Below are 16,454 nucleotides of genomic sequence, written 5' to 3'. Positions count from 1 at the left end.
ATCCAGTTATGTTCCGCCATCATTTACAAATCGTAAGAAACACAGTTTAAGACGAAAAATACTGAAAACTTGAAATGAAAAATCAGAATATTTCATCGCTTCCCTCTTCGCTCGCTGCTACTGAGGGAATCCTGGTTAGTTTCTTTTCCTCCGCTTAGTAATATGCTTAAATTCAGCGGGTCGTCTCGTCTGATCTGAGGTCGCGTTCGGATGGGGTTTTCGAAAAAGGGAGAGGGGGCCCTCTCCCCTTCAGGCGGCCCCTCGCCTCTCGTCGTTCCGGCCTCAGCCTGAGCCTCTCGCGCCCGTGGCCGCGACCCCGTCTCGTCCCGGTCCGGGGCGCGCGCGGGCAGCCAGAGTGGAAGGATCCACCGGCAGCCGCGCGCGTCCGCGGGGGGTGGGCCGAGGCGTTCGCACAGCGTGACGCGGGAGGCGCGTGTCGGGAGGTCGGGGGAGAGAGCCTTGAGAGGCGCGAGGCGCATCTGGGTTTAGGAGGACGGAGGCGCCTAGCGGGCGCCTGCGAGCCTCCAGCCGCGGGTCGCCGTCCGATCGATTGGGATAGCGACCCTCAGACAGGCAAGAGGAGAATTTCTTGTCTTCAAGCGACTAGTATACCAGAACAGGTTCTCAACAGATGGTGATGATGAATGGCAGGAAGAGGGTCATTTTGCAAGACCAACTCAGCTCATGATGAAGATATTTGGAGGTCCAAACATGCCAAATCAGCGGCTCTATCCAAGCATGTTTCACCTCATGTCAATGGCAATATGTGTGCTTGCTGGCAATGCAGAGGCTGAGCGAGTCTTTTCTGTTCAGAACAGGATCAAAAGCAAGTTGAGAACAAAATTAAGTATAGTTAGGCTGGAGCAGCTTATCAGACAAAGCTACGAAAAGTTAGATCGTCAGGAATTTGACTTTGATGCAGCAGCAGACCGATTCTTGCAGGCCCCTAGACGTCTGTAATCTTTGTGTAAACCAAAGAAACTCAGTTCCCGTTCTTTCAAAGTTAATTTTAATTTTTGAGTAGTTTGGTCAAAATATTATGGATGACAGTCAGTGACAGACATTCTGCGATTTAATTTGTGCCACGTAAAATAGAATACTGTTGGGTTTTTTTTATTCAATACTGTAACTAGATCAAAAGATTATATACAATTCATTGTTGTTTATTTTCTTTTCACTTTTGTTACCAAATCAAACACCATACATACATCTGATACATTCAGGAGTGAAACTGAAAAAAATACAAAGTAAAAATATGCAATATTTCTGATCAAAAATTACACGCCATTTCACCCTGAAAATGTCCTAGAATGCAGGAAATGAAGTCTAAATTTCAAAAATTTTCTGGGGGGGCATGCCCCCAGACCCCCCTAGAGGGACTTCGCACCTGCGGCACTCATCAGGATTATATAAAATATTATTTTTGACTGGTAATTAGGGCCCGAGCCCTATGGGCGAAGGCCCTATTGTTCTTGTAAGAGTTCACTATTATTATTCTTCCGTCTTCTTCTTCTTCTTCTTCCGTCTTCTTCTTCTTCTTTATTTTTCTCCGCTGTTGGGCCATTTTCGGGGCACTTGCCATGGGCGAAAACGCACGAAATTTGGCGCCAGTTCCGAGAATTGCCACCGCTACTCAGAACCAGAAGCCCAAACTTGGCCGGGCCTCAGGGCCTCTATAGCGCCCCCTAAGTCGTTGTGATTTTGGCCTCCCGCTTTAAGGTGCCTGGGTGCCATGTAGTTTGTAGTAGTGGCATGCCATTTGGTACGCATATGTGTCTCACTAAGCCGGACAAAAATGTAATGCCAATGCATTAGCCACGCCCAACAGGAAGTGAGGTAATTTCACTTTTGTGCGAAATGCATGGCCACGAACACGGCGCAACTCCTCCTAGACCGTTCATAGGGATGTCCCCAAAATTGATACACATCATCTACAGACATGGCTGACAAAAGTTTCTAAATACGTTTCACGTTGGATAAACCGTTCAGAAGTTATACGTCAATCAATTTTCGATGCAAAATTTTACATGCTTAAAAATTCATAACAAATCTTCTGATTGCTCAAAACTGCTCATACTTCTCACGCAAATCACTCATTGGGCTTCTGACATGTTACCCACTTTCTGTGATATTTCGCCACTGGGGGCGCTATTTCTGGGCAAAAATTCCAATCTTTCCTCAAATTTGGTCAAACTTCATGGCCACCCTCTTTCTACCTCCCATGTCATGTATACCACATTTTGGAAATTTTCGTCCATGGGGGGCGCTGTTTTTGGCCGACGCAATTGCTCCAGAACGGGTTTTTGGTTAATAATTGCATGATGCTTTTCCTTCACACCACTACCTTGTGATAGTACGTTGCTGTTGTATACACTTTTTTTTCCAACTCATAATCGCTCATGTACAGCATAGCGCCACCTGCTGACATGGGAAAAACCATAAACTTTATTCTTCAAAAATCTATATCTCATCTTCTATTTACTCAATTGTCATCAAACTTCATACGCAGACTCTTCATAGCTCACCTGACTTATACGCCAAATTTTGTGCACTTTCGCCACTGGGGGCGCTATTTTTGGGCAAAAAATCCAATCTTTCCTCAAATTTGGTCAAACTTCACGGCCACCCTCTTACTACCTCCCATGTCATGTATACCACATTTTGGGAATTTTCGTCCATGGGGGGCGCTGTTTTTGGCCGACGCAATTGCTCCAAAACGGGTTTTTGGGAAATAATTCCATAATGCTTTTCCTTCACACCACTACCTTGTGATAGTTCGTTGCTGTTGTAGACACTTATTTCTCCAACTCATAATCGCTCATGTACAGCATAGCGCCACCTACTGACATGGGAAAAACCACAAAATTTATTCTTCAAAAATCTATATCTCATCTTCTATTTACTCAATTGTCATCAAACTTCATACGCAAACTCTTCATAGCTCACCTGACATTTACGCCAAATTTTGTGCACTTTCGCTATTATTATTAGGCCCCGAGCACCGTACAGTGCGGGACCCTATTGTTGCCATGTGTCCAATTCTGTGCTTTGTCGCCATTGTGGGAGTAATGTCTCTTGCCGAGGACGCTGTGGAAGGTGTTTCGCGGGGATGCATGCCCCCGCCCCCCTTGGCCGCTGGCGCGAGGGCCCGTCGAGGCCGCTTGCGGCTTTAATTTTCTTTTTCTGCTTAATACCCTAGTTTGGTGGTGATGCTTCCCAGAGCTTTGTGAAGCATTTCCAAAAACATCTGCAAGTATTCGCCGCTTAGTTTGCTGACAAAAACATTGCAAACAAATTTCAGTGAATGCATCAAAATTTTCTATAACATTTTTGGCCACTCATGAGGCACACCAAAAAGACCCCGCAAAGCTCAGAGAACATTCGCTGTGCATCACACAATTGGTGGTGATGCTACCAATTTTTCATCACCAAGTATTCACAAACCCATCATGAGTTGTAGTGTGACCTGGGCCTAAATCTCTGGAATTCATTTCATCTCTGTGTGTGTTCCTGCTGAGTAATCCCATACACACTACACACTGTGAATGCACACTTCTCAGTCAGGGCTCAACATTAAATTTTAAACCCACTCGCCCTGGGGGGTAAGTGGGGTAAATTTCCACTTGCCCCCCAATATTATCACTTTCCCCCTATTTTGCGAGTACTACTTTATTTTGAGGAAAACCACAGAACAGTTGTGAATTGCAACGTAAAATGAAGATCACACATTGAGTTTAATTTTGGTTGTTGATTAAGTTTATTATTCGGTTTGGTTATTGGTTACTTTTTACTTTTACTTGTAACAGACAATAACAATTTTATCCAAAATAGTTTTTCCTGCCTTAGTCGATTTATTTCCATTTCACATGCCTGCAGCTGTTGTAAAGTTCAGTGTGTTTGTGTAGAACTCTCTCAGACTGTAGGTTCATTACTCAATAATGTAGAAATCATAAAATAGAAATCTATAACAAAGTTTATGAAGAAAACAATAGGGTGCCAATACTTTTGAACAGTACTGTGTTTGAGAAAATTTATATATCTTTTTTTTGTGTTATATCATCCATTTCTAGGTTTAAAAAAAAACAGCGCTGTGTCATGACAGCAGGATAATGTTTGAGTTTAAAATTTAGTGTGTAGGTTGTGGGTATTTATGTACAGACCTGGCAACCTGTAACTGAATCAGTGCAGCCGGTCTGTCATGACTCAGCGGGGTTGTTTTTTTTTTTTTTTTTTAAACCTAGAGGTGGATGATATAACCAAAAAACCAACAACCCGATATATAAATATTTTGCACAGGACTGTTTTCCTCTGATAACGGAAACAAAGCTCCAGCTCTCTCTGCTCTTAATCTGTTCTGTTCTTTCAGGATTTATCGCTCATGTCGCTCCTTGTTGAGGCTTTTATGCCGGAGTTGTTTGAAATCAATCTGGGTTTTCTGTGTTGAATAAGGAAGCGGCTTCACCTGCAAGAAAATCAAACACCTTCATGAAGGAGCTAACTCGAATGCGAGCAGAAAAAAAAAAAAACTAGATTCTTAAGCAAGCTCTTCCATCCTCACTTCCGACTTTCTCATCCCATTATCTCTAGCCGCTTTATCCTTCTACAGGGTCGCAGGCGAGCTGGATCCTATCCCAGCTGACTACGGGCGAAAGGCGGGGTACACCCTGGACAAGTCGCCAGGTCATCACAGGGCTGACACATAGACACAGACAACCATTCACACTCACATTCACACCTACGCTCAATTTAGAGTCACCAGTTAACCTAACCTGCATGTCTTTGGACTGTGGGGGAAACCGGAGCACCCGGAGGAAACCCACGCGGACACGGGGAGAACATGCAAACTCCACACAGAAAGGCCCTCGCCGGCCCCGGGGCTCGAACCCAGGACCTTCTTGCTGTGAGGCGACAGCGCTAACCACTACACCACCGTGCCGCCCACTTCCGACTTTGTTTTGGTAAAATAAATTTTTTACAATGGTGAATTTCTCTGGAGTTTTCAGGCTGAGCTCCTCTCCTAATATTCTGTAACCGCTCATTTCCTCATTGTTCTTGAAGCCGGGTGTTCACACGGCAACTTTTACTCCGGTGTAGCACCGGGGCCGCCCCGGTAGAGCGTTCACACGGTACAAAGTTATAGCGGTGTCGCCCCTGAAAGCTGCTTAAACCGGTGCAAATCTAACCCTGCTCGGGAGGTGGTTTAAGAAATTTACTCCGGAGTAAATGCTCGTTTGCGGGGCAGCACCGATATAAAATGGGCCGTCTGAACGCTACAGGGGTAGACTCGCTACGCGTGAGGAGAGTCGATTACATACGGGCATTGCATAATTTGCATCCTGGTATTTTGCGCTTCCAAAATGGCGAATATCAACAACAACAGAACTGCGTGTCTTCCAGTGTTGCCAGATTTGGCAATTTTAAGTGCATTTTGGCGGATTAGAACATATTTTGGGATGGAAAACGTCAGCAATATCTGGCAACACTGGTGTCTTCATCCACATTGTTTTCCCGGCGCTTGGTGACGCCATGACAACTGGGAAAAAGAAGTACATTTTCACGCATGCGCATATTTCATTTCCGCATTATTACATCGGAAATGATAGTAATAATGATAGGAAATGATAGTAATAAAAGGAAATATCAAAACTTTATTACTATCAAAGGAAATGATAGTAATAAAGTTTTTGCTACTATAACACGGTCGCAGAAACTGCCGTGTGACCGCAAGTGGGGCTGCACCGGTGCTAACACGCTTCTCTCTAGTAAACAGGGCTGTGACGTGTGAACGCTGCGCAAAATTTACACCGGTGTAAGAGATATCACAACAAAATACATCGGTGCAGCATCGATGCAAATATGTGCCGTGTGAACACCCTATATGTTAACATTTTTCTTGATAGCAGGGAGACGGTGATGCCTTTTATCTATTTCTCTGTTTGAACAGGCAAAAACAGCACAAAAATTAACCATATTGAAGACAGATTAAGCTGCTCACATGAAAGACGGTGTCTGTCTGACCCCAACTGTAATTATCACGTGATGCGTGACGTCATGCACAAGGGGTCTATAAACAGTATGCGTACCGTACTACAACAGCGGGGGTATAGAAAATAACTCGTAAAGCAGTAAATGACACCGAGACTAAGAAAACAGCCAAGACAGAATGGCGGATATGTAGTTAGGGACGCTTTTAGGAACTGAATATAAAAGATCAAAATCTAATTTTTGTGGTGCTAGTTCGTAATATATGCTCATTCCAACTTGCCTGGTCGGGCATGTCGGGGACATATCCCACTTGCCCGAATGCATGTTTCACTTGCCCTGGGCAATCGGGCAGTCCTTAATGCCGAGCCCTGTCAGTGGTGAGGGGAAGTGAGGCAGGGTGAATTGGAACACGGTGTTATTGTATAAATGAATGTGGAAATGCAGTGGATTGTCTCCGTGGCCTATGTAATATTGAGCAGGTTTTATTTATATTGTGTGTGTGTGTGTGTGTGTTGCTGTGTTTGCACTCTGTGTTCAGTTTAAAACGATGACCTCTGGTGTTTTTACTTATTTTTGTGATATGAAGTTGTGGTGTTGTGTTCTGTTCTGCGCTCTCGCTTCTTGCTGTGTGCTGCTTTGTGTGTCTGTGTGTATTGTGTGTCTGTGGCTTCAGTGACTTTTGACCTCTGCGGTTCACCTTGTGCGTGCGCGACTTCTCGGCTGTTGGACGGTGAGTGACCCCTCGGCGGTGTGGTGAGGGGAGGAGTGTTACACGGCTCGCTGTGTTAACGCTGTGGGTATGTGTATCACCTCTCTTCTCTTGTGTGTTTGGCTTGTAGGCTGTCAGAGGAGGGCTGTGGCATCAACTAGTTCGCTCGTGTTTGTGAGGTTTGGGAAGAGATTAATCATGATGGTGAGAGTTCCTTTTTGAAAGCACATGTCACCCTTAATGCTGCAAGCTCTGAGCACAGTGTGGCTGCTGCAGCTTCCCTCTCTGCCTTCAGGAGCTAATGAATGGACAACCGACCCTCCTTAGCGCTTTACGCCACGCCACACCGTACACTATGACATCATCTCACACTGTTCAGCATTCCTTTAGCAGACTCTTCAGAATGTCAGCGTTCCAGATGGGAGCCCCTAGATAGGTAGCAAGGTAAAGTCTGTCACATTTGGGAGGCTGCATTAAAAATAGTGTTGCATGTGACCTTCTCGAAGATGACAATCACAGATTTCTAGTGATAAACAGAACCTCTGAGGAACACGTTCAGATGTGACCTGTAACATCTCGGCTGTTTGTGGTATTCAGCCCTGTCAGTAACTGACAGCAGCCGGCAATTTTGCTGCCTATAAGCGCTCCATCGCTGGCTGCTCGCAGTGGGTTTTTGTTTGTTTGTTTTTTCCCTCAAAAATAGAATTGTATTTTTACATGACATGCTTTTATTTGTTTTTATTTACTGAGAAAAGCAGTCTTTTTAAATGGTAAGGATTGTGTTGCTATGACACCGAGATTGTTTGCTAGTATCTGTCAGTACTGCGTATGCATTAACTAGCTGAGTGAGATTTAAACTCCATAGAAATGGATCTTGTTGCCAGTAAAAATCGCAGGATTTGATTGAGGTCTTTAATGAAGTACAAAGTTAATAGACAAGTAAAAAGTGCAATTTGTGTTCGCGTTTCTTTAGATTAATAGAATTACAACTGAATAGAAGCTCCGGTAACATTTTTGCATTGTTTGATAGTAGTATAAATACATAAGTGTACAAATCATATTCAGAATAATTTACATCGACTCAAGTTTCTCATTTAAATATTTTATCTCTTTAGCTCTGATAGTTAGTTTACTAAATATTTCAGTTTCACAAGATCTTTATTTTCTTAGTTGTTGTTCTAATCTCGAAGCAGCTCTTCTTAGGGTTCCCATTTGAAGTTTCCCAATTTTCTATTGAAGCCTCAGCCCCTGCACAATTTTGCAGATGTTCTAGACCTTCACAATAAAAATGGAATATTGAAGAATTTACTACATATATGATACGTTGACACATGATTTACTTATAAAACTTGAAAATGGATCAGATTGGCATGAAATCATCAAGAAAGGCTTACTTTCATTTTCATTAATTTTATCCTTTTCACGTATTACCTACCTAAATCACGAGTTCAAGAAGAACATTTTATTTATTCTGAGATGCAAAATATTGTGTTTTGGATCTCTCAGACTGCACCATTTTACTTCTATTATTTAAAATTTTTTTGGGGGGAGACCCCAGAACCCCCCACTGGATTATTTTCATAATCCTGTTTGTTTTGGGTCTGCCTACTACTCAAACTCTCACGGTTACCAGAGGACCCGCCCCCCACTGTAACCCTAGCTGTATAGAGATCTTGCATGTGATGTCACAGCCGATCCAGATTGTGACAGACGCCATCTTGTCAGTCAAATGCCATATTTCCGCCTTCTACTTCTACTTCTGGTTCTACTTCTGCTACCTTTTCTTCTGGAAAACCCTACTATATACAATTCTACTACAACGGCTGCGGCTACAAGCTCTCCCTACCTGTGCACGTTTTTTATGTTTTTTGTGTGTATTTTTGCGTGTTGTTCGTCTGTACCGGACTTCAATATCCACTACAACCGTATGGACTTACTGGACATTGGTTTCCAGCAGAAAATGACGGTTTGTAGTGATTTCCATCGCATGCACAACATTCCGGACGAGATAGCGAGACCAGTGGGGTCTCTGTGGATTGTTATCGGAAGCAAAGCGAAGGAGGCGGCGTCGGGAGCGGAAGCAAAAGCGAGGCTGCAGAGCCGGCCTGTTGACTAAGCTCAGAAAACAGCCACTCAAATCTCCACTGCCAAGCCTCTACCTCTCCAACGCCAGATCCATGTAAACAAAACGGACGATTTGGAATTACAGCTGGAATTACCTTATTCTATTCTATAATCGGCTGGTCAGTGCTATACTCAATACTTAAGTGACTTACCCGTCCAATGAGGATTGTTATTTTTTCGTTTACAAGATGCCACATCTGAGTCGCTGACAAATCCTGAATTTCTGTAAAGATAACTGTGCAGAGATTTATAAGCACGCAGTGCTTCACCACTGAACAGCGAGGGAAAGTTAATGAGGTAATTATACACATCTGGGTATTCCGCTGGCAGTTCAGTATCCACTGACACGGTCGTGAAAACTCCGTCCGGTAAGCCATAAGGGTCGCTAATCTGTAGATCGTTTATTTTAGACATATATCTAGTTATCTGTTCATTAGAAAAATGAGCCGTGTAGTCCGTCGGTTGAAATTTACCCATTCTGTACACGAGTGCAACAGTATTCAGCGGTGTTTTTTACCGACAAGATGGCGGCTGTGTACGTTCCGGTCACGTGACTGCAAGATCTCTATAGGCGAGATGCCGAGGGCTACTGAAACGGAGATCGGTGCCGCACTCGTACGCCTTAAAGAGATGGTTAGGACTGGGAAGACCAGATTCTGGTGGGAGAGAGACTTTGACTTGACTGACTATTCTTTACTAAATGCCCTCTACTCCAAAAGTTATTGACAGGGCTGGGTATTTGTGTGCACCACCATGCTAACCGTTTGATAACTAACTAAAATAATTTTGACAGATATGGAAACATAAGTGAGACACATGCTAACGCTCACTAACGCCGTTCTGCATGTTTCGTTAGAGGAATTTTGTGTATAGGTATGCATATTGGTATCATGTTTCCTGTAGGTGTGTATATGCACTGTGTGGCTGGACTGGGCTGTGATGGTTAGTGCTGATGCTAAGCTAACCTGTGCATGACCCTGCATGCAGTAGAGCATGGCTCTGAGTTCTAGTTGCAGTGTGATTAATGCGTTACAGTGAGAATGTGGATGGTGTGTGTGTGTGTGTGTGTGTCTTCCTGGTGGAAGACAGGTGAGTCGTGAGGTCACACAGGTAAGAATTATGCTGAGGGAACACAACACTGAATACACCGTCATCACATTGAGGACAGAAACGAGTTTTCAGTGTCCCCTTTATTCCCTCCACGTGCAGACGATCAGCTGAGACCTGATGTGGTGTTCAGAGGACTTAATATAAACTCTAAGATAATCTAAAGCAAAATGTTGGGTGCTAAGACTTTTTATATATATATGTGTATATGTGTGCGTGTGTGTGTGTGGAAATACCCACCCACAGTGCTGCATGTCAGTGTTATTTGATTAGTTGGAGTTCTGTCATAGTGTTGATTTTCTGAATATGTCAAGTTTATCCCCCTGATGTAACATTTTTATTTAACTAAATAAATTTGCACAACATTTTATTTAAATAACTGTGTAGCTTAACACTGTTGAGCAGCTTTATAAAGATTTAGTTCTGGGTGACATATGTTACATGTTGTCTCCATTAGCACTCCGCTGATCTAAAATAAACACTATGTATGTGTTGGTTATGGCTGAATAACCTCTCTCTCTCTCTCACACACACACACACACACACACACACACACACACACACGCACACACACACACATGCACAGATACACTAACAGCACTAATGTAGAGTGATGATCATTCAGGGTAAATGCTGACGTGTGTGTGTGTGTGTGTGTGTGTGTGTGTGTGTGTGTGTTGCGCAGATTAATGGGCCGTTTAAGCTGGGGGCGGCCCGAGTGTTGTCGGGGTGGCAGTGTTTAACTCCTGGGCTGCAGGAAAACGACAACATGAATGGAGCGGCAGAGACACAGGACATCCTCCCTCCCAACTGCATGGTGAAGGAGCGCTGGAAAGTGGTGGGTATTTCCCAGAGGTGGACAAAGTACCCAACTTCATTACTTAAGTCAAAGTACAGAGCCCGCTGGTCAAATGTGACTCCGATACAAGTGAAAGTTGTCCAGTCAACTTTTTTACTTAAGTTAAAGTACTAAAGTATTTGCTTTTAAAAATACTTAAGTATTAAAAGTAAATTTTCTGTCAACGCATTGTTGTATTATTGCCACAACGCTTACAAAACCTAATGCTGTTACCAAAGACAGAAATGTCTCATCTCATCTCATTATCTCTAGCCGCTTTATCCTGTTCTACAGGGTCGCAGGCGAGCTGGATCCTATCCCAGCTGACTACGGGCGAAAGGCGGGGTTCACCCTGGACAAGTCGCCAGGTCATCACAGGGCTGACACATAGACACAGACAACCATTCACACTCACATTCACACCTACGCTCAATTTAGAGTCACCAGTTAACCTAACCTGCATGTCTTTGGACTGTGGGGGAAACCGGAGCACCCGGAGGAAACCCACGCGGACATGGGGAGAACATGCAAACTCCACACAGAAAGGCCCTCGCCGGCCCCGGGGCTCGAACCCAGGACCTTCTTGCTGTGAGGGGATTAAAAAGAAAAAATAGCTCGATCAAAAGAGTAACTTTCCCTCTTTTTAGAGAGGGACCAAATATTATCTGGCATAGAGTAAAATTTTCTTCAGTCTGAGTAAATTTTACTCAGGCAAATTTCCTGTGTAATCTTTGTGTGCTTTTTGAGTGAACAAAATGTGCACCGGCGCTTGTTTGCTCTCTTTTCTTCTTCATCTTCTTCTGGCACTCTAATGATTTTGGCATGCTCTGTTATCATTTTCAACAAATCTAAGCAGCATTTTCAGTTATATGACTTTTTTTTTCAGCACAAGTTAAGCTATTGTAATATCTACAGTGGTGCTTGAAAGTTTGTGAACCCTTTAGAATTTTCTATATTTCTGCATAAATATGACCTAAAACATCACCAGATTTTCACACAAGCCCTAAAAGTAGATAAAGAGAACCCAGTTAAACAAATGAGACAAAAATATTATACTTGGTCATTTATTTATTGAGGAAAATGATCCAATATTACATATCTGTGAGTGTCAAAAGTATGTGAACCTTTGCTTTCAGTATCTGGTGTGACCCCCTTGTGCAGCAATAACTGCAACTAAACGTTTGCGGTAACTGTTGATCAGTCCTGCACACCGGCTTGGAGGAATTTTAGCCCGTTCCTCCGTACAGAACAGCTTCAACTCTGGGATGTTGGTGGGTTTCCTCACATGAACTGCTCGCTTCAGGTCCTTCCACAACATTTCCATTGGATTAAGGTCAGGACTTTGACTGGGCCATTCCAAAACATTCACTTTATTCTTCTTTAACCATTCTTTGGTAGAACGACTTGTGTGCTTAGGGTCGTTGTCTTGCTGCATGACCCACCTTCTCTTGAGATTCAGGTCATGGACAGATGTCCTGACATTTTCCTTTAGAATTCGCTGATATAATTCAGAATTCATTGTTCCATCAATGATGGCAAGCCGTCCTGGCCCAGATGCAGCAAAACAGGCTCAAACCATGATACTACCACCACCATGTTTCACAGATGGGATAAGGTTCTTTTGCTGGAATGCAGTGTTTTCCTTTCTTCAAACATAACGCTTCTCATTTAAACCAAAAAGTTCTATTTTGGTCTCATCCGTCCACAAAACATTTTTCCAACAGCCTTCTGGCTTGTCCACGTGATCTTTAGCAAACTGTAGATGAGCAGCAATGTTCTTTTTGGAGAGCAGTGGCTTTCTCCTTGCAGCCCTGCCATGCACACCATTGTTGTTCAGTGTTCTCCTGATGATGGACTCATGAACATTAACATTAGTCAATGTGAGAGAGGCCTTCAGTTGCTTACAAGTTACCCTGGGGTCCTTTGTGACCTTGCTGACTATTACACGCCTTGCTCTTGGAGTGATCTTTGTTGGTCGACCACTCCTGGGGAGGGTAACAATGGTCTTGAATTTCCTCCATTTGTACATAATCTGTCTGACTGTGGATTGGTGGAGTCCAAACTCTTTAGAGATGGTCTTGTAACCTTTTCCAGCCTGATGAGCATCAACAATGCTTTTTCTGAGGTCCTCAGAAATCTCCTTTGTTCGTGCCATGATACACTTGCACAAACATGTCTTGCTACCGCTGAGGCTCGCCCACAGGAGCACCACTCCTCTCCGCGTCACGTGTCGAACAGGTTTGCTCTCCTTAGTGATGCACCCACTGAGAAACCTGAAAGAGCTCTGGTTATAGGGGACTCTATCATACAGCACGTGAAATTAGCTCAGCCTTTAGGGGCACCAGCAGCTTTAGTCAGGTGTATACCAGGAGCCAGGGCACCGGACACAGCAGGTAATCTTAGGGTCCTAGGCAAGCACAGGTTCTCAAAGATAGTTATCCATGCACAAGCTAATTATATATGCCTTCGTCAGTCTGAGGTTATTAAGAGTAGCTTTGTAGAGGTGTTTAAATTAGTGAAGGCGATGTCCGATGCTGTAGTATGCTCTAGCCCCATCCCAATGCGGCGTGCTGATGTAGCTTACAGCAGGTTATGGTCGCTGAACTGCTGGTTGTCCAGGTGGTGCTCTGAAAACAGTGTGGGCTTTATAGATAATTGGGCTAATTTTGAGGGCACTGCTGGCCTGTTAGGGCGGGACAGTATCCATCCCACTCGGGAAGGTGCTGCTCTCATTTCCTGCAGCATAGGTCATAGTCTCAGAACAGGCCTCGTTAACTTCTGACAATCCAGAGCCAAGGCCAGGGAGCAGACGAACAGGCTAAACCGACTGTCTGCTAGCTGCACAGAGTCGTCACTCAGGGTCCACTACATCGAGACTGTGTCGGTTCCCCGAGCTCAACAAAAGAGTAGAAATACTTTTTTAAAGTATATTTAAAAAAAAAAAAGTAGAAATACTGGAAGAGTTTCTTCCAGTAACCTAATCAATATAAAATTAGATCATACTGACTGTACAGCCGCTGCCAGCACCTTTGATCTAAAGGTGGGGCTATTAAATATTAGATCTCTTACATCTAAAGCGCTAATGGTTAATGAACTCATTATTGATCAGGAGTTTAATGTACTGTGTTTAACAGAAACATGGATTAAGCCAAATGAATATATAGCATTAAATGAAGCGAGTCCTCCTGGATACAGTTATATACACCAGCCTCGTCTAACTGGCAGAGGAGGAGGCGTCGCGGTTATTTATAATGATTATCTAGGTGTAACACAAAAACCTGGCTATAAATTTAATACATTTGAAGTTCTTCATACTCATATAATGTATGTAGCCTCGAAAAATAAGTCTACCCAGTTAATTCCATTGCTTATTATTTACAGGGGCCCGGGGCCATATTCTGAGTTTCTTTCTGAATTTGCAGATTTTATCTCAGATCTGGTTATTTCCTTAGACAAAGCTTTAGTTGTCGGAGATTTTAATATTCACTTCGATAACCCAGAAGACCCTTTAAAAACAGCGTTTGTGTCCATTTTAGATTCAGTAGGGATTAATCAGAATGTCATAGGACCGACCCATAATGGTGGCCACACCCTCGATCTAATACTAACATTCAGATTAAACGTAGAAAATATAGTCATACTTCCACAGTCTGAAGTTATCTCAGATCATTATCTCATCTCATTCAAACTATGTCTGAGTAATAATATATGCACCTCACCACGCTACTGTATTAAATGTACATTCACGTCAACTACTGCACAGAGCTTTATAAATGATCTCCCAGAGTTATCAGCTTTGATTGGGTCACTGTCAGCCCCTGCAGAACTTGATCAGGCAACTGAATGCTGAGAGTCAACGTTCCGCCATACTTTAGATAATGTAGCTCCTCTAAAAAGGAAAAAGATCAGAGAGAAAAAATTAGCACCCTGGTATAATGATGACACTCGCACATTAAAACAGACCACTCGAAAACTGGAACATAAATGGCGTCAAACAAAATTGGTAGTGTTCAAATTAGCGTGGAAGGAGAGCTTCCTGAAGTATAGAAAAGCTCTTAGTGCTGCGAGATCAACATATCTCTCCTCCCTAATAGAAGATAACAAAAATAATCCTAGATTCCTATTTAATACTGTAGCAAAATTAACCAGGAATAAGTCCACTATAGACACATCCACACCTGCAGTATGTAGTGGCAACAACTTCATGAATTTTTTTTTTAATGACAAAATTGAGAATATCCGACAAAAACTTCAAACTACTAATTTAAGGTCAGACAATGTAAGTGACCCTGGAGTTAACAATATAACTGCAATTAGAATGTTTACTCCCCTTAGAGAAACTGAATTACTTTCATTAATCTCGGCATCAAAAGCCTCAACTTGTGTACTAGATCCCTTACCTACACGTCTATTCAAACAGATAATACCTGAAGTAATTGAGCCGCTTCTAAAAATAATAAATTCTTCTCTTAGGATTGGCTATGTACCCAAATCCTTTAAACTAGCAGTTATCAAATAGTAGTAGTAGTATCCAGTATTTGATTATACTGCTGCGGGGGTCCCTGACACAGGGGTAGGCAGCAGTCGGCTAGTCTTCACACCACGTTTCCAGGCAGCTCTGTCCAGCGGATCCACACTGGTGAGGCCGCACACTTTCATGTCCTTCTTGACACACTCCATCCAAGATTTCCTCAGTCTACCACGACCTCTGTTGCCTGGCAGCTACAACTTGGTGATGGTGTTGATGCAGCCACTGGCTCGTTCACCGTGACTGTACCACTGGAGTCGGCGCAACCGCAGCACTGAGGTGATGTCCTCCACACCAAGTCGAGCATATAGGGTTGCTGAAGGTGTCTCATCATGGGGTTTGACGCCGCAGATCCATCTAATCATGGAGCTGTCGTTGCAGCACAATCGCTGGAGATCCGAGGTGGTAGGGGCCCAAGTTTCACTCCCATGGAGCATGGCTGATCGCACGCAGGAGTTAAACACTTTGCCACAGGTTTTAAAGGGTAAGTGCCTGGAGGTTAGGATGGGCAGGAGCTTCTTAAACTTTCCCCAGGCAACGCAGCATCTGGTAATGGCAGCGAACTGTCACCCACCGCCAGCACAGAGCATGTCCCCGAGGTAGCAGAAGCTGGCTTCCACATCCAGCACCGCCTCGTCCACTGTGATTTGTGTCATAGGGCAACCGTCAAGTGGTCTGGCTTCTCCTCAGCACCTCGGACAGATGTAGTTCTGCATGGCCAGCAAGCCATCTCTTACCTTATCAAACCCCTGATTAAAAAACCTGACCTTGATCCCTGTCAGCTGTCTGATTATCGGCCAATATCAAACCTCCCCTTTATCTCCAAGATCCTTGAAAAAGCTGTGGCACAGCAGTTATGCTCATATTTACATAGGAATAACATCCATGAAATGTATCAGTCAGGATTTAGACCTCATCATAGCACAGAGACAGCTCTGGTTAAAGTAGTAAACGACCTACTGTTGGCGTCTGATCAGGGCTGTGTCTCGCTGCTTGTGTTGCTTGACCTTAGTGCAGCATTTGATACCATTGATCATTCCATTCTTCTGGATAGACTAGAAAATGTTGTGGGAGTTAAGGGAACGGCCCTCTCCTGGCTCAGCTCTTATCTAACTGATTGCTATCAGTATGTTGATGTAAATGGTGATATTTCTAGACATACT

The 16,454-nt window shown here is 43.6% G+C and overlaps 1 protein-coding gene across 1 annotated transcript in view; it reads left to right on the top strand.

The window, feature by feature from the left end:
* Window positions 1–16,454, top strand: part of ttbk1a (tau tubulin kinase 1a) — a 79,634-nt gene that overhangs the window by 1,347 nt on the left and 61,833 nt on the right. The window contains exon 3 of the mRNA XM_060911193.1: window positions 10,611–10,763. Coding sequence (XP_060767176.1) covers window positions 10,695–10,763 — 69 coding nt within the window. The 5' untranslated portion in view covers window positions 10,611–10,694. The remainder of the gene's footprint in view (window positions 1–10,610; window positions 10,764–16,454) is intronic.

Source organism: Neoarius graeffei, chromosome 27 (assembly GCF_027579695.1).
Source record: "Neoarius graeffei isolate fNeoGra1 chromosome 27, fNeoGra1.pri, whole genome shotgun sequence".
NCBI lineage: Eukaryota > Metazoa > Chordata > Actinopteri > Siluriformes > Ariidae > Neoarius > Neoarius graeffei.
Note: the sequence above shows the minus strand (reverse complement) of the source record. Positions and strands in the feature narration are given on the sequence as shown.